The sequence below is a fragment of the Solanum dulcamara genome, chromosome 11, assembly GCF_947179165.1.
Source record: "Solanum dulcamara chromosome 11, daSolDulc1.2, whole genome shotgun sequence".
Classification (NCBI taxonomy): Eukaryota; Viridiplantae; Streptophyta; class Magnoliopsida; order Solanales; family Solanaceae; genus Solanum; species Solanum dulcamara.
The window spans coordinates 52,116,709-52,136,476 of record NC_077247.1 but is presented as its reverse complement, the minus strand read 5'-3'; the positions used below and the strand labels follow the sequence as shown (position 1 = coordinate 52,136,476).

General features: G+C 31.1%; 1 protein-coding gene and 1 long non-coding RNA gene across 19 annotated transcripts; both read right to left on the bottom strand.

Moving 5' to 3' along the window:
* Positions 1-539: 539 nt before the first annotated feature.
* LOC129872223 (uncharacterized) lies at positions 540-5,598 on the bottom strand. 18 transcript variants are annotated; one of them, XR_008762525.1, is made up of 13 exons: positions 5,185-5,598; positions 4,755-4,868; positions 4,298-4,362; positions 3,615-3,771; positions 3,454-3,506; positions 3,275-3,361; positions 2,863-3,021; positions 2,390-2,459; positions 1,598-1,961; positions 1,379-1,508; positions 1,183-1,277; positions 689-914; positions 540-566 (listed from the first exon to the last, which is right to left on the bottom strand). It is a non-coding gene; the product is annotated as an uncharacterized LOC129872223 (long non-coding RNA). The 18 variants fall into 18 exon arrangements; XR_008762524.1 differs by having other exon boundaries at positions 694-914; XR_008762520.1 differs by adding an exon at positions 3,097-3,188 and having other exon boundaries at positions 546-914.
* A 10,608-nt stretch (positions 5,599-16,206) lies between these two features.
* Positions 16,207-19,556, bottom strand: LOC129872222 (putative late blight resistance protein homolog R1B-11). Its single transcript, XM_055947134.1, has 2 exons — positions 18,948-19,556; positions 16,207-18,856 (listed from the first exon to the last, which is right to left on the bottom strand). The coding sequence occupies exons 1-2, from the start codon at positions 19,274-19,276 to the stop codon at positions 18,766-18,768; spliced, it is 420 nt and encodes a 139-aa protein (XP_055803109.1). The 5' UTR covers positions 19,277-19,556; the 3' UTR covers positions 16,207-18,765.
* Between the last annotated feature and the right edge of the window lie 212 nt (positions 19,557-19,768).

Sequence of the window (19,768 nt, the reverse complement as noted above, 5' to 3'; positions counted from 1 at the left end):
GACGAAAAGGAAGCATAACAAAAGATGAAAGGAACAGACACATATACTGTCTCCCTAAGCTGGACTATTAGTACCTAAGCACCTATATGTATGTTCCAACTCAACTTCAGCTAGAATATAATAATCAAAATAACTCAACATACAGTAGTGATCAACAAAAAATATATTTTTGGGACACGGTACAGGAAAAGAAAGTATCTTATTGCAACTGAAGCACCAGGAATGCAATATACACAAACATTTTACAATAAAAGCAAAACAAATGTAAGCATCGACATTTTGTATTGTGTACAGCTATACCAGCTCACCTAACAACAAGTAAAACCACAAATTAATAAATAAAAGATCATCTGTAAAAAGATATTAATGAATACAAACTGTCAAACAGCCTATCAGTTGAGTAATGCATGCAATCCTATAGACTACAACAACCATTCCAATTTATGAACATCCTAGTTGTTAGGCAAAATGAATTATGTTTAGCAGCATCAAGACAATAGAAAAGATGATGTAAGTCCAACATTTTGCAAAAAGATTACCATATCTTTCTCCCAGCATCAGTCCATCTCGTGAGACACCAGATCATTCAAAAGAAAGTACAACTTCAGGTGATGAAGTACAACAACACAACAACATACCCACTGAAATCGCACAAGTGAGGTCTGGGGAGAGTAGAATGTACGCAGACCTTACCACTAGCTTGTGGAGGCAGAGAGGTTGTTTCTGAAAGACCCTCGGCTCAAGTGCAACAAATCAGGTACAAAATAGGAGACAGTAATGGAGAAATCATTGGTTAATTCAGTGAGAAGCAACCACCCTTGGAACAAAAACCCTCAGATCCCTGTAGCCTCTCATTCTTTCCCTTCTGAGCTTTTGCTTTATCCATTTCCCAGAACGTTTGTTTATATAGTACTCTGAAGATGTTAGAATACTCTGTCAGTTAAAATTGACAAAAGGGTTATAGGGTTTCTTATAGTAATGGAGTCCAGTTTGAAAGATACTATGTGGCCTAGGAGACTTGGAATGAGACATTGTAATCTCTAATGCTTTCATGATTTATAAGAATGCAGTCTAAGATAATCTTGAAAAGTGGGTGAAAGAAATGAAGCTAATTAACTAAAACATGCACTGGGAAAATTCAGCTCTTAATCAGGTTAGGAACAAATGGCAGGAATAGTTTACCTTCTTTTGACTCCCCATCACGTGTACTCGTGCACTCCCCTTGAGCTTGTAATTTGTTATTCCAGATGTTATCAAGCTTCATTTTCACACTTGGCCTGAAGAGAGAAACATCAGCTCATGTGAGTTGTTACTGACATATTTGATTGAGATAATATCAGAAAGAGACCTAACATTCCCGAGAAATTTGATAACATACGTTTCATCAGAGAATACACCATCACCACAACTTGGGATTAAAGATTGATCGCAGTGATGGTATGACTGATGTGGAAGTTCCAAGCAGATAGCTTCTGCAGAATGAAGCAGTCTCCTTGCAGCTCTAGTTTCTGCACAACGGAAAAGAACATTAATTAGTTGCACACATTTTCTGTCATCACTGATTATTAACACAAACATGCACTCAAGGACAAATTACCTGGCAAGAGTGGCACATCATGAACTGTCTTAATATTCTTATTTACTGTTGCCTTTCTTGTAGACTCACTCGTGGCAAAGAACTTCTTCTTGCCTCGGTAAAATGGAGGAGCAGTGACTTCTTTTACTCATCTTCTTCCTTATAAGCTCTTCTGTTTTACCTCGATTTCCAGTATCAATCCTTTTATGTGAGTTTCCATCCACCCTAGAGGAGGGCATAGTTCGTGGTATCAAATAGTTCTTAAGACTCTCTTCACCATGAGAATGCATGTGTCAAATCATCTCCATCATAGTAGAAATCAGAAGGACCTGAACCATAAACATCCCATGGAGGATCAAGTCCCCCTACACTGGCCATATCCTCTCTACAAAGAGCATAAAAATAGAGATAAACTTTGCAGTCCTCTTTTTCCAAATTATTTATGGCAGGGACCAAGAAATTAAGTTCCATGTTTCCAAAATTATACGTGACAACAGCTTCATGTTTAGAAGGAAATCATCCTCTGTAGGTAAAACATTATTCTATCTAGGTTTTTCAAAAGTACCTTAAGAGAAAAGAAAGTGATAAACTACACTGAAATGCTTTGCACCATCTGATGCATAAGTAATTCTCTCTTCCACTAACCAACTCTCCACAATTTGTCCCCCCCCCCCCCTTTTAGGGAGGCAGGTGGGTGACTACAGCCTACAGGGAAGGGATTGTGGAGTGGACAAAGCCACATGTACAAATAATATCAAATACAATAAATCCTAAGGGATGTTGCATAAAAATGTCGAGTACAATTGTTCTCACCGACAGAGTCACTTCCAGTTCTGAGGTTCGCGACAATATCCTCAAAAAAGAGAAGGACGGGGTGCCAATCCTACAAGTACCATTAAGAACCAACTAGTCACCACAAGAGATTCTTGAAAAACACATCAAAATAGCTTTATCTATTAACACAATCAGTATCAATGGTGCCAGCTAACGGAGTTAAATGCTGCACATCATTTCTGGCAAGTTGATTTCACATCTAATATGGAACAAAAATGAACAAGTGACATGTTTTAATTGACAAACAAAAACAAGGTAAAAAAACAAGCATCCGCTATAGTAAATGTTAATCAAAGATTAGTTTTTTGTTTCTTTTGTCAAGACAACATACTGAAATAAGTGGATATAGAAATACTGAAGGACCTGCAAATTAAACAGTGGTTGTTAGGGAAACAAAGTGTAGAAAAGATGATTTATCACATCTCTTTATCCATCAATTTGGACCTGTATACCTTCACTGTGTAAACATCAGGACCTGAGATGTATCCTAAAAGCTTGAATGCACCAACGCTTGCATTCAATTTGTTAAAGGAACTCAGACGCATCCCAAACCCACTGGACAACAAAGGCAAGGAGAAGGAGAAACACGTGTGCAAAGCAGGTCATCCTCACTGCATGCAAATGAACAAATCCTAAGAAACCAGACAGGAAATATCCTTAAGTTAGCTAGTGTGTCAAAGACGGACCTTTCGATATAAACAATTTTGAAGGAGACACTGGGATGCGCAAGGCCGATTCTTAGAAAAGACTCTTTTAGAGAATGAAAACTCTCTTTGGACTTCAAGATTATAAATGCAAGCCAAAAGAACAATCAGATCAGAGTACAGCTTTTAGAAGTAAAGTCTGTAAATCAATATCTTTTACTTGTTTGATTTTGAGAAAACTAGAAGTACTTGGAGTGCATTTGCTTCCTTCGATCTGGTTGGTTGTAAAATACGTCATGAACAATGACTGCAAAAAGAAAAATCCCAACTAATCTCCTTATTAGCAAACAGCAGTCAACTCATGTATCAGGTAGGTAGAGCTTGCTTGTACAGGATTACCTGTTGTACCAACATTTTGTCTACAATCATCAATTCCAAGGTACAAACACTTGCTGTCCGATAAACAATGGCAAGAACAAGGACCAAGTTAGTAGTTTTATACTTATCCTAATGGATACTACCAACTAAAACTCAAAAGAACTTTATCTTCAAAACCTTACGATATCCATTTGGCCTCCCATGAGTTTTGGTAACAATATCCAACAAAGAAACCTCACAAATAGAGCTCAGAGCCTCTCGTTTAAAGCAAAAGCTTGCTGGGAAAGCATACATATCATCTGAACGGCTGTATTTTGATGTCACTGGTGTAAAGCAAGCCTATAAAACCATAGTTAAAATGGCCAGAGAAAGAGGAAGCACAACAGAAGATGAAGCACCTAAAAAAAGGGGAGAGGATACACACACACATATATATATACATTGCAAATGAAGTACCAAGATTGAGATGTACATGAACATCTTACAATAAAAGCAAAACAAAATGTAAGCATCAATATTTTGTGTTATCTACAGCCATACCAGTTTTCCCAGTTACAAGTAAAACCACAAAATAATAAATAAAAGAAAATCTGTAAAAAGATATTAATTCCCAGGAGTGAAAAGTGGAAACTGGGTTAAAGTTCAACCTAGGAGTACACAACTTATAAGAACAATAAACACAAAAAGAACAGTCCTACAAGGAAGTAACTCTCATGGAAAAAAGAAATAAGTGTTGTGATATAAGAATATTCATTTGGAAAAAAAAAATATGATACTAGAATGGAGCATCATACTAAGAGGAGATATGCCCACGTCATCAGAAGTAGCAAACAAAGGAACATAAGAATTCATTGAAGAGCCTCACCGGTCTCTGCCTTCTGTGCAAGCAACACACAAATTTGCAGGTGCAATTAGTCTAAATGATTAAAACTGCATGAAACCACGGCGTCGTTAGTCACTTAACTATTATGTTCTCAGCAGCCCATCTTTTACTGATCCTCAAAACATTAACAAAATCAGAAAAGATGAACCACAATTCCCCATTCACTTACATGGCACAGTTTTCCATTTTTAAGATACAATCAAAGTCAAAAAGTCTAGACCGTGTAAAGGAAAAAGGCCACTGAGGGCATTTATGAAAGTCTGTCCAATTGAGTGTTTTCATTCAAAATACTACAAATCACAACTTCTTATAATTAAACTACTTAATTTTTTTAAAGTTGTGCGAATGAGGCCTTCAAGAACAACTCCACATCTTTCCATTCAATACCTAGTAAAGTCATAAAGAGTATTGAAACTTTTGAAAAGGTAAATTAGTACACCTTGGTGGCACCAGCTTCAAGGCTGTTGGAAACCAACTCCTCAACAACAAGATAACCCCTAATCGAATTGAACTCCAAATAGCCTCAGGTATTCACTTAATGCTCCCCATTTCCCTAAAAAAGTAAAATCAAATTCTTGAACATCCTTAACATAAGTTGCAAGAATGACAACATAATTTATTTATTTTTAAAGACTTCTTGAATTTCCTTGATACGCTCCACGACAATAAATTCTTAAAAACTACAATTTCTTCAAAAAACAAACAAGTTCTTGAATTTTTCTTAAACAGAATGCATGCCAACATGTTCTTGGTTTTTTTTTTTCTTTATAAGAATGTATGCAAGAATTCCAATAGTTCTTGAATTTCCCTTCTTTCTTTTTTAATTGATGGAAGAAAACCAAGATAATGGGAAGAGAAGTAGTATTTACTTGAGCAGATAGAACGGCGGTAAAATTGATTTAGGGTTTTGATCGGACATCGTCAATGGGATAATTAATAGCAGCAATCCGGTGGAGTTCTTGAAACTTTCTTAAAAATTCAACATGCCATATCGAGTTCTTGAATTTTCCTTCTTGAACTTTTCTTAAAAAATCAACATGCAATATCGAGTTCTTGAATTTTCCTTCTTCTTTTTAATGGATGGAAGAATATCAAGATAATGGGGAAGAGCAGTAGAATACCAATAAATAGATCGACGGGAAAATTGATTTAGGGTTTATGGTTTTGATCGATCATCGTCACCGGAACAGTTAAGAGCAGCACTGGTGGAGTACGCTAAGATGCGCCGGTAGCGTATGAAGTTCCGGTTGCACTTGAGTTCTAATATGGGCAGGTGGTGTCTGATTTATAGTTTTCGAATTATTAGTTAATACACGCGGAATAAAAAACACGTTAATACAAAATATATCATTTTTTAAAAAGTTTATTCCATTACTTATTTATTTTTTAATAAGAAGAGTCTATTTAAAAATTAAATATCTAAATTTAATCCAAAATAACTGTATTTCAAATTCATAGTTGAACTGTATATCTATTCTAATAACTATAATCTCATTTTAAACTTTTAAAATATTTAATATTACCTTATTTTCAATATAATATTATAATTTTAAAAATTTTGCAGGACATCTTTTTAAACTTACATTCAACCATAAAAGCAAACACTTTCTTTTTTATTAAGTGTTTGCTTAGAGACCTCTATTCAGAATTTTTCTATTGACTTTTGATCGTGAAACCTACAAATAAAATATGTCAAGACCTCCGTTCAAAGTTTTCAACCCCAACCTATTAAGTGTTTAGGCCATCAAATCAAACAATCTCCTAAAATAAATTTCATACAAAGTATATGTATTATATTTAATCCTAGATGGCTCGTTCACCCACGTTAGTTAATTATAAAACTTATCACCATGTGACGATCTTTTATTTCCTTTTTATTTTTAATTAGTCAAATAAAACAATCTCTTCATTTTAGAAAATTGTCAAAAATACTCTTAACTGTGCAACAATTGAACAAAAAAGATAGAAACGTGGTTTTGCATAGTTTTCCCATAACAAAAGGGAGATTATTTTGTTCTCTGGGAACAGCTATGACGCAAGGGCCATATAATTGTTAGGGGGTCCTTTTTAATACTTTGAAATTCTATACGATTAGTAATAAATAATGATTTAACCAGTTTTAACCTATTAATTTCACCCATATTGAAGCAAAAATGATTAGGTGTTTTGAATATCTTTTAAAGAAAACAACCCAAACCAATTCTCACAAAACAAACACTAACATAAACTTAATTCTATAAAATAAATCCAAAGCCTCAGATTCATTTCCAACCCCAAAACAAATTAAATCACAAATCCCAACAAAGAAACTCACCCTAAATTCCACAGAGATCTTTGAAGGCTCCAAAGTCGATTCATATAAAGATCTAGGACAGCTTAGGTTCAACAAAAACAGTGGATATATTTGAGATCTACTTTGCTTCTCAATGTCAGAAGTACTTTCAAAACTCTTGGCTATGTTATTAAGAAATTTATGTATTAGTCCTTTGGAAACAAATATTGAATTGATAGTTGCATTACGAAGGTCAAGGAAAATAAAAACACCGTAAAAGGCAAGCATCCGATATAGAAAATTTTAACCAAAGTTTAGTTTTTCATTCTTTGAACGGGAAAATATACTGAAATAAGTGGATACGAAAATATTGAAAGACCTGCAAATTAAACAGTGATTGTTGGGGAAACACATGGTAATTAAATAATTTGAATAAATTTTTTAAATACGTGGCAGTCATCTATTGGTTACAGTTTAATTATTTAAAATTAATTATAAATTAAAATTTATTTAACAGAATTTTCATTACGGAAAAGGGCCTAAAATGCCCTCAAACTATTGGAAATGGTACAAAAATGCCCCTCATGCCCTTTTTCGTTAAAGAAAATGTCATTTTTAAACCTAAAGGTAGATGTCAAAGATATATTAGATCCAATAGATGGATGGAGGCATTTTTGTACCATTTTCAATAGTTCAAAGAAATTTTAGGTCATTTTCCGTTTAAAATATCATGATCAACTACTGAAGAAACCTGCAGTTGATCATCAAATAAACTTATACATCAGATTGGGCAATTCAAGCACTAAAAAATCTGCAATTACTTTTTTAAAAAAATAGTAATATATATATAAGGTTGAGAATCTCAAAATTCGAGAAGAAATTCAAATGTGTCAAACTTAAAAATTTTCAACACAACTACTCTTTGCTATAACACAACTTCAATTGTGATAAAACAATAAGTACTGTCTATTTTTTCACCAACTTACAGTAAAAATCCCCAAAAGCCTCTATAAAATATTTTGCGTCTATTTTCATTCCTTATGATGAAATGTTTTGTAATATGTGGTTTATGTTTACCCTACTTGAAATTCAGAGTACTCTAATACAGTGTCATTTACTTAACCTATTAAGAACATACTTTTGAAAGCAATCAAGAAAATCAAACCCCATAACTTGTGAAGATATAAATCTTTACTAATGGGGGGGGGGGGATAACGAACTTTATCAGATAAATAGAGGTGCTTGTTCATTTTTATTTGGATTCTTAAACAACTATTTTCACATAGAAACTAATCCTAGCGATGTGTTCGTGAAATACCAGTCAAAGACTTGCGTCTATAAATATATTAGAGGAAAAGAGAAGATATGTGAGTATTATAATTGATACATGTACGGATCCATATTCAGGATTAAGCGAGTCTATATCATAACTTTTTTAAAAAGACACGGATAAGTTTATAAGTATGCTTACTCGTGGAAGCTTTTGACCTAATATTCAAGAATCTACTTTTCTTCGACTCAAATATGACAAAAAAACGAAACAAAAATGAATAGATTTTAGATGAGGCGTAAATCGCATTTGTGGAATCTGATTTATGAATAGTGTACCAGGTACAAGATCGAAAAGAATGCATTGGATGGATGCAATGTCCGATTTGAGATAATATTTGAAGCGTTCAAAGATATATATTCCAACATAAATATTAATATAAGTATCTAAATATATAGTATTATGCATTTTTTAAAAAAAAAACACGAATAAATTGACAAATATACTTACTCGTTGTCACGATCCAAAATGGGTCATGAGTGGCACCCACACTTAACCTCCTAGGTGGGAGAACCAACAATACAAACCCTAACTAATAAATATAACAATAACGCGGAAGCTCAAATAAATACGTTTTTCCCAAAACCTCAAAGTCATCACATCAAGGACATATAATTCTAAAATACTAAGTCTAGAATGTCAAACACTAAAATAAAATAAGTGACATAGTTCGTGTCCAAACACTAGGGATATTATGTCATGACTAAGAGAATCCATCGTCAGCTAGAAAGATAGCTCACCCTGCAATTCGATGGACTGGAGACTGTCTAGAGCTGAGGTCGAGTCGAAGTCGGTGGAACACTCGTTGCACTCCACAAAATAAAACAAGAAAAGATACAAGTAGGGGTCAGTACATGACAACATGTACTGAGTAGGTATCATCGGCCGACTCAAAATAGAAATAAATATGCATAAGTAATAGCGGGAAATCAACCGTAGCACTTAACAGGTGAAAACCAACAAGATCAAGATCAAGTGACAACACAGTTTCATAACCAATCAACAATATTAAGATCACACAGGAGGACTTATGCCTTCACATCACACTCTTTTGGAAAATGAGTTATTGGAGATTGGGTAGCATTAAGTCATTTTAAGTTCTTCTCCTTTTATATTACAGTGCCGAATGTGACACCCGATCCAAATATAATTAATTTATCATTCTTTATGATTACATTCCACTTCATTAACAATATTTCATCAAGCCTTCTTTATTCAAGACACCATTTTTGATAGGTCAAGTTCAAGATTATGGATTTTATGGCCTCGGGATTTCAGACCAATCACAAAAACATATCAAGCATCCAAACCACAATAATTAAATGCATAGTAAACTTCACGCATTACTCAATGACTATCAATCACTATTAAGAGACTATCTATGATATAAAATAAAATCATAACCTACCTCAACCGAAGAACCGATGTAAAGCAAGCTAATCCACCAATGCCTTTTCCTTCTTCAATGTCTCAGACTATTTTCAATCTATCAAATATATAATATTTATAAGTAAACTAGTCCGTAGACGCCAATATTATTTATATGTTTAACCTAGACCCCACAACAAACCCAACTCTATAATTAATTCTCTAAAACTCAAGCCTAGGGTTAAGCCTCAATTCCTCTAATATCATAAATCTAATGGTATTCATATAATATAATACACTTATTATCTAATTACATATCTCAATTTATCAAAACTTAAATTTATAGTGCAATCATTATACAAAGGATCTGGAAAGAAAGAAATAATAAGTCTATATACGAATTAATACCTTGTCGCTAAACTACAATTTGCAGAAGACAATTAAGTCACCCTATACTCCTCTAATCATTTCAACCCTTTACTACCCAATCATTGGCCATCATTAATGAATGATGGCCACTAAGACGCTGCAGCAGAATCACTTAATTCCAACATGCCCAAAATTATTTGTTTTCTTTCCAATTCAATTAATATAGTAAAAAAAAGATTTTCCATCTATACACTGTACAATCTATCAATAACACCTTCAGTTCATATATAAGAAAATATGTATACTGATTCTTACCTGAATGCGGCGTGCTCTCGTGTGACGTAGGTAAATTTTCTTCCTTTTTCTTTTCTTTTCTAAAACCCTTATGTATTGAACTGATAAAACCTATTAACTTATTTTAATGAATATAGAATAAGTGGTATAGGGTATTAAATATATTATCACTTTAGCCCATTAACTAAATAGGTTATCTAAATTCATCCCTCAATTAAATAACCATAGTTATGGAAAAGTCCAAAATACCCAATTAAAAATTTACGGGACGAATCTTTTATGAAATAAAAAGCTTCAGTTCTCAAAACAACCTAATGGGTCGTTACACTCGTGGAGGCTTTTGACCTAATATTTCAAATTTCTACTTTTATGTCGTCACAAATATGACAAAAAAGGAAGCAAAAATGAAGAGCTTTTTGATAATAGTAAATCACATTTGTGGAATGCCACTTATGAACAATATTTATAGCTTTCAAAGATATACAGTCCAACATAAATATTAATATACGTAACTCAATATATATATATATATATATATATATATATATATGTGTGTGTATGTATGTATATAATAAGTGTACATCTACACCTATTTTACCTTAAAAGCATTAAAATTTATTACTTAAATGTTAAATTACAATAATACCTTCAATTACAAACATCCTCTAACTTAAGTGTTAAATTATTTTAATATTCTGAACTTAAAGCATTCATCTATATATGTAAATGAGTGATACAGTTACTATATATTATGATACACTCAAAAAACTATATATATTTTAAATATAAATTGCATATTCAACTCCGACCAATTTAAAATCTCTTGTAAATAGACCTAAATAATAATCTAATATTTTGTATCATTTACTTTTTTTAAAAGACAGAGATAAGTTGACAAATATGCTTACTCGTAGAAACTTTTGACCTAATATTCAAGAATCTACTTTTTTGTCGGCTCAAATATGACAAAAAATGAAGAAAACATGAATAGATTTTAGATAAGGCCTAAATCACATTTGTGGAATGCCATTTATGAAACATATTTGAAGCATTCAAGGATATATAGTCCAACATAAATATTAATATACGTATCTCAATATATAGTAGTATACACTTATTTTTTTTAAAAGACACAGATAAATTGACAAATATGCTTACTCGTGGAGGCTTTTGACCTAATATTTAAAAAATTACTTTTCTATCGGCTCAAATATTACAAAAAAAGGAAGCAAAATGAAGAGCTTTTTGATAAGGCATAAATCGCATTGGGAATGTTATTTATGAACAATATTTATATCTTTCAAATATATACAGTCCAGCATAAATATTACTATATGTATATCAATATATAATATTATTTAACATTATATCTTCAAAAATTCATATTGCTTTGCAAGATTACTTATAAATTCTCCTGATATAATTTTTTTTTCTTCACTCCAGACACACTCTTTATGTATAATATGTGTATATCTACACCTATTTTACCTTAAAAGCATTGAAAATTCTAACTTATATGTTAAATTATATAATACCTTCAATAACAAACATCCTCTAACTTAAGTGTAAAATTATTTTAATATGACGAAGTAAAAGCACTCATCTATATATGTATATAATTGATACACTTACTATATATTATGATACGTTCAAATAATTAAATATAGTTTAAATATACATTGCCCATTCAATTCCGATCAAATTAAAATATCCTCTAAATAGTCCTAAATCATAATCTAATATATTGTATAATTTACTCGTTTTTAAAAGACACGAATAAGTTTTTAAGTATGCTTACTCGTGGAGGCTTTTGACCTAATATTTAAAAATCTACTTTTCTGTCGGCTCAAATATGACAAAAAGAAAGAAAAAATGAATAGATTTAAGATAAGGCGTAAATCGCATTTGTGGAATGCGATTTATGAATAATATTTGAAGCATTCAAAAATATACAGTCTAACATAAATTTTAATATAAATATATCAATATATAATATTATTTAACAGTATATCTTCTAAAATTCATATTGTTTTGCAAGATTACGTATAAAATTTTTTGATATAATTTTTTCCTTTGCTCCAAACACACGCTTTATGTATAGTATGTATATATTTGTATTTAATAAGTGTATATCTACATCTATTTTATCGTAAAAGCAATAAGATTTCTAACTTAAATGTTAAATTTAAATAATACCTTCAACTACAAACATCCTCCAACTTAAGTGTTAAATTATTTTAATATTTCAAACAAAAAGCACTCAACTATATATGTATATGAGTTATACACTTACTTTATATTATGATACACTCAAAAAATTAAATATAGTTTAAATATGCATTTCCTATTCAATCTTACCTATTTAAATTCTCCTCTAAATAGTCTTAAATCATAATCTAATATTTTGTATAATTTACTTTTTCTTTTAAAAAAAGGAAGGGTTAAGTTGATAAGTATGCTTACTCGTGAGCCTTTTGACCTAATATTCAAGAATAAACTTTTCTATCGGCTAAAATATGAAGAAAAAAAACGAAGCAAAAATAAATAGATTTTAGATAAGGCGTAAAACGCATTTGTAGGATGCGATTTATGAACAATATTTAAAGCATTCAAAATTATAGAGTGCAACATAAATTTTAATATGCATATATCAATTTATAATATTATTTAACATTATATCTTCGAAAATTCATATTGTTTTGAAACAATACGTAAAAAATCTCTTGATATAATTTTCTTCTTAGCTCCAAACACACACTTTATATATAATATGTGTATATTCGTATTTAATAAGTATATATCTACACCTATTTTACCGTGAAAGCATTAAAAATTCTAACTTAAATGTTAAATTTAAATAATAACTTCAATTACAAACATCTTCTAATTTAAGTGTTAAAATGTTTTAATATTCCAAACTAAAAGCACTCATCTATATATGTATATTAGTCATACACTTACTATATATTATAATACACTCCAAAAATTAAATATAGTTTAAATATACATTGTCTATTGAATTCCAACCAATTTAAAATCTCATCTAATAAGTCCTAAATCATAATCTCATATTTTGTATAATTTACTTTTTTTTTAAAAAAATAGGGATAAGTTGATAATTATGTTTTCTTGTGAGCCTTTTGACATAATATTCAAAAATCTACTTTTCTGTCAGCTCAAGCATGAAAAAAATGAAGCAAAAATGAATAGATTTTAGATAAGGCGTAAAAATGCCATTTATGAACAATGTTTGAAGCATTCAAAAATATACAGTGCAACATAAATTTTAATATACGTATCTCAATATATAGTATTATACACTTATTTTTTTAAAAAGACATAGATAAATTGATAGATATATTTATTCGTGGAGGCTTTTGACCAAATATTTAAAAAGCTACCTTTATGTCTGTTCGAATATGACAAAAAAATAAGCAAAATGAAGATCTTTTTGATAAGGCATAAATTGCATTTGTGGAATGCAATTTATGAACAATATTTACAGTTTTTAAATATATACAGTCTAACATAAATTTTAATATAAATATATCAATATATAATATTATTTAACAGTATATCTTCTAAAATTCATATTGTTTTGCAAGATTACGTATAAAATTTTTTGATATAATTTTTTCCTTTGCTCCAAACACACGCTTTATGTATAGTATGTATATATTTGTATTTAATAAGTGTATATCTACATCTATTTTATCGTAAAAGCAATAAGATTTCTAACTTAAATGTTAAATTTAAATAATACCTTCAACTACAAACATCCTCCAACTTAAGTGTTAAATTATTTTAATATTCTGAACTAAAAGCACTCATCTATATATGTATATGAGTTATACACTTACTATTTATTATGATACAATCAAAAAATTAAATATAGTTTAAATATACATTGTCTATTCAATCCGACCAATTTAAAATCTCCTCTAAATAGACCTAAATCATAATCTAATACTTTGTATAATTTACTTTTTATATAAAAAAGGCAGGGATAGGTTGATAAGTATGCTTACTCGTGGAGGCTTTTTGACCTAATATTCAAGAATCTACTTTTCTATCGGTTCAAATATGAAAAAAAATGAAGCAAAAATGAATAGATTTTAGATAGGGCATAAATCGCATTTGTAGAATGCAATTGATAAACAATATTTGAAGCATTCAAAAATATACAGTGCAACATAAGTATTAATATACATATATCAATATATAATATTATTTTACAGTATATCTTCTAAAATTCATATTATTTTGTAAGATTACGTATAAATTTTCTTGATATAATTTTTTCTTCACTCGAAACACACGCTTTATCTATAATATTTGTATATTCGTATTTAATAAATGTATATCTACACCTATTTTACCTTAAAAACATTAAATTTTCTAACTTAAATGTTAAATTACCATAATACCTTCAATTACAAACATTCTCTAACCTAAGTGTTCAATTATTTTAATATTCTGAACTAAAAGCACTCATCTATATGTGTATATGTGTTATACACTTATTATAAATTAAGACACACTCAAAAAATTAAATATATTTTAAATATACATTGTCCATTCAATTCCGACCAATTTCAAATCTCTTATGAATAGTCCTAAATCATAATCTAATCTTTTGTATAATTTACTTTTTTTTAAAAGAAAGACAGGGCTAAGTTGACAAGTATGCTTACTCATGAAAACTTTTAACCTAATTAATATTCAAGAATATACTTTTCTATCGGCTCAAATATGACAAAAGGAAGCAAAAAATGAATAGATTTTAGATAAGGCATAAATCTCATTCCACAAATGCGATTTATTAACAATATTTGATCATTCAAAGATATACACTCCAACATAAATATTAATATACGCATCTTAATATATAGTATTATACACTTATTCTTTTAAAAAGACACAGATAAGTTGGAAAATATGCTTATTCATGGATGTTTTTGACATAATATTTCAAAATCTACTTTTCTATCTGCTCAAATATGACAAAAAAAAAAGAAGCAAAAATAAAGAGCTTTTTGATAAGGCATAAATTGCATTTGTGGAATGCGATTTATGAAATATATTTATAGCTTTCAAATATATACAATCCAACATAAATATAAATATATGTATATCAATACATAAAAGCATGAGAGAGTAGACTTAAGAAGAGCAAGGAATATGAAAATCTAAGACTCATTCCGTCTAATTGGTATGTATAGTATGTGTATATTCGTATTTAATAAGTGTATATCTACACCTATTTTAACGTAAATGCATTAATATTTCTAACTTACATGTTAAATTTAAATAATACCTTCAATTACAAACATCCTCTAACTTCAGTGTTAAAATATTTTAATATTCCAAACTAAAAGCACTCATCTATATATGTATATGAGTTATACACTTGCTATATATTATGACACACTCCAAAAATTAAATATAGTTTAAATATACATTGCCTATTGAATTTCGACAAATTTAAAATCTCCTCTAAATAGTCCTATATCATAATCTAATATTTTGTGTAATTTTTTTTAAAAAAAATACACGAATAAGTTGAGAAGTATGCTTACTTGTAGAGGCTTTTGACCTAATATTCAAGAATCTTCTTTTCTGTCGGCTCAAATATGAAGAAAAAAAGAAACAAAAATAAATAGATTTTAGATAAGGCGTCAATCGCATTTATGGGATGCGATTTATGAACAATATTTGAAGCGTTCAAAGATATACACTCCAGCATAAATATTAATATATGTATCTCAATATTTAGCATCATACACTTATTTTTTAAAAAAAACACGGATAAATTGACAAATATGTTTAATCGTGAAAACTTTTGACCTAATTTTTAAAAATCTACTTTTCTGTTAGCTCAAATATGACAATAAATAAATGAAGAGGTATCAAACTCATACTCTCAATAGTTTAAATGCGAACTTAAAAAAATGAATAATTTAAATGTGTTTTTGACAATAATGATGGAACAATCATATAATTTAAGTGTGTTTTTGACACTTATCTCATAACAAAAGTCATAAATGTTGTATTATAACATTAAGCTATACTATTGATAATATGATTTTTGTAACGGTATATCATTCTATACAACTTATATTTATTTAATTAATTCGTGCAATTTTCACGAGTCAATTCAAATAATTCGAACCATTTAAAAAAAATAAAGAATCAAAATTCTGTTAAACAAAAATAATATATTCAAACCATTTATGCAACGATAAGGACATATGTGAATCACTTTTATAACGAAGAATATATAAATTCTAAATCGCAAAGCTGATTAAATATTAAATAGATTTCTTAAAATTAGATATAAAATATGGGCCAAACTAATTGTTTTTCGAATTCATAGTCGAACTCTACATCTGTCTCTAATGACCATAAATCTAATTTGCATGACGTCTTTTTCAATGAAATGCAATTCGTCTACTTGAAATTTTCCACACCTATATTTCCTGAAATGCAATTTTCCACTCACTTGAAAACACAATAAAATCTGCTTCAACTCCTTAACAATGAGAGAACATTCTGAAGGCAACAATGCATCTCCAAACATAATTGCACCTACGGAAATAAATAAATAGACTAGCAACATCAGAAGTGCTTGTCATGCTTTGTTTTCCACACTTAGACATATATACTTCAGAGGAAGGAATAGGAATGCAAAAGTGAATAAGCTATAAAGTGTAGTAAAAGGTTCGAGAATGTAGGTTACCAGTCTCTCCCAGACCTAGTGTATTTGTATTATACAGCGTAGCTTTATTCCCAATAATTCCTAATCCCAATTCTTATTTCCTAATAGTTGATTATACTTCCTAATCCCGTATTCACAACTACAATCAATACTATATAACCTTTCCCTTCTAAGACTGATTTGCAAAAGGTTTACATGTACTTAACTTTTTGAATGTATAATATGACAGAAACAAGTGTTAGAGAATATTACCGCGAGAAGTGAGACAGATATTGGCTGCTTGTGAATCAGATTTAGTTTCCTGCTTTAACCAAAACATATAACTTCATGCTATAGTTAGGTTCAATTTTAATGAATGTTGCAAAAGTTAGTGGAATGAAATTTATGGTAAATCGCAATTTTATCAAGTTCCATACACTGGTTGTGATGAAAATCTAAACAAAGATCCGTAACTTACCTGGTAAATGAACTTGAAGCATGAGAATGAATGATGCAGATCAAACCCAAGTTCTGAATTTGGTTCAGCATAGTTGTGTAATAATTGGTCAAAACAATTGTAGGAACTTTCTATTACGTTATCAGAATTAGAAAATAAAAATGTAGTGTAAACCAATCACCTTTACGGATTCGCGAACGGTCAAACTCTAAGTTTGAAAAGTCAATTTTTCAATCTGTAAACAAATGTCACTTGAGTAGTTTACCTTAACTTGGCGCTGAATGGATTCCACATAGCAATGATCTCAAAGAGTGGCTTGAAGTATAAACAACTATACATTTGTCTTCATCTTTGAGTAAGCTGTTGATGCAAGGGGAAATTGAAATGGAAAACTAATAGAAGTGAATAACAGAAGTTAGTCTAAAGATAATGTCTAAAGGAAAGAAAAAGTATAAAAGCACAATCTTTCAGAATTTCGTTGGCAGCCTTCGGCTTCATCTCCTCCAGTTCTTGTTGATGTATAATAAAAAAAAATGAGAAGGGTGGAATAAATTAAAGGGAGACGTTAATTGGAAGAAGGGAGTAACATTAAAACAGGGGAGTTTAGTTAAGTGGTTAGCAAATATTCTGCGAAGATCGAATCTCTCTCCTGACAGTGCACTCTCCAGTCAGTTTCTTTGGCTACAGGGAAGGAAGCTTAAGTGTAGCTTTACAACTCTGGGCCCTGCACCTCTTTTTCTTGATATCATAATTCACAGGTATATCTGAAAAGAGAAGCAGGGTATGGGATAACAATAGATGAGGAGGATACTTCAACAACTATATTCTTAAGAGAAAAGAAAGTGATAAAACTACACGACGTCATAACACTGAAATGCTTTGCACCATCCGATGCACAAGTAACTTTCTTCCACTAATGAAACCTTCCACAATTTGTTCCCCCCTCCCCCCTCTCTTTTCTTTTAGGGAGGTAGGTGGGCAACTACAGCCTACAGGGAAGGGAATGGAGTGGACAAAGGCACAGGTACAAATAACATCAAACAAAATGAATGCTAAGTGATGTTGCATAACATCAAACAACATACTGCTTGGAATTCAAAATGTAAGACCACTAAATCATCTGCATAGAATTTGGAATATCTCCATGTTCCTGAAACTACACATTTCAACTTCCAAAGATTAGGTGTACGTCTCATTACACTTTCTACATCCATTTCAGATGTAAATAACAGAGCAGATAGCGTTTCCAAATCATTTAACACTGAGGATGGGGACGAGGAGGAGGAAGAGGAGTCGTGATCTAGGTTGGACAAATCAAAAGTGGCACGGTCCTCTATGCATACATGTCTCAACTTAACCATATTCCAAAATGTATTTGGCAATTGTAACTCTACTCGAATACCTTGAACTACTAAATTCAAGGTTGCAGAGATTTACAACAGATGATGGAATAGATTCCGAAGCAAACTGAAGAGAAAGGTACCTTAGGAGAATAAGTTGTGTGGGGAAAGAATAAACCATTATGCCTTCCAAATCTAACACTAAGAGGAATTTGAAGTTGCCAAAAATGGACAAAAGATGACATCTGTGCAGGCTAAGTTCCTTCGTATGATCCTCTGTGAATAGCAGAGAACGAACATGTGAAGTCGATGGACTCCATGTATCAATCAATAGCTTCCCGAGTAGAATAAATGGATAGGCGACGATAATAAGGCTTTTCACAGAAAGAATGAAGTGAATCAGGATCATGGTCCCTGAAAATTGGAAGAATAATTGCTATAAGATTATGCATGAAAAAGCTAGTAAAATGGAAATAAGTTGGAAAGGCTATAAGCAAATCAATACCCATATATCCAGAGGAGATAATTGCATTCCTTAGCTTTTTCCAAGCAAAAAGCATGTAAGAGATCATGAATACGACAGGATTTCACTCCACCGGTTGATCTTCTCTTTGTAGCAAACACTAGGTTTCTCCCCGATAGATCATCCATATAAAATTCTGCTATATCCTTCAACATTTTGTGTTTAGTTTCCAAGACGAATACTTCAGCAATCCATAGCCATATTAACTTGGACACAGAGATTTCTTTGTCCTCCAAGAAGGCTCCAAAATACAAAAAGCATGGCTTCAAATTATTGGGTAGTTCCTTATAGCTTACTTCTATTATATCCATGCTCCGTGTGGAGTCACCCTTAATGTTCGAGCTTAAACTTCTCGACACTTTCTTCCAGTCTTCTACTTCCTTTTCTGGCTTGGCAAGAATACCAGCTACCAAAACAACTAAGAGAGGTAGCCCTCCACACTTTTGGGCAATTTCTTGTTCGACAACCTCTAGTTCCTGAAAGCAGATAGTATCATTTTGGAACACTGTCTCTTTTAGCAGTGTCCAACTTTCATCATCTCTAAACTGATGAAGATGATGGGGAATGAAACCTTCACACTCCGTGACTTCATTAAGTCATGTTGTTAAAAGTATTCTGCTTCCATTTCCTGTATTTGGGAAGGATGAATATAAATCATCCCATACCTGAGTCTCCCAAACATCATCAAGCACAAGCAAATATCCCTTCGTTTTCAAATATTTTTGCAGCTTATCAGCCAATTTACTCAGTTCAGCAGGCATTATAACATCAGTTAGAAGAGCAACTAGTAACTCCTTTCGAGT

Coding starts and splice junctions, on each gene's coding strand:
- LOC129872222 (XM_055947134.1), bottom strand. CDS start 19,276: ATGGATATAATAGAAGTAAGCTATAAGGAACTACCCAATAATTTGAAG. Junction 18,857..18,947: donor TATCTCCTCTGGATATATGG/GTATTGATTTGC, acceptor TCCAATTTTCAG/GGACCATGATCCTGATTCAC.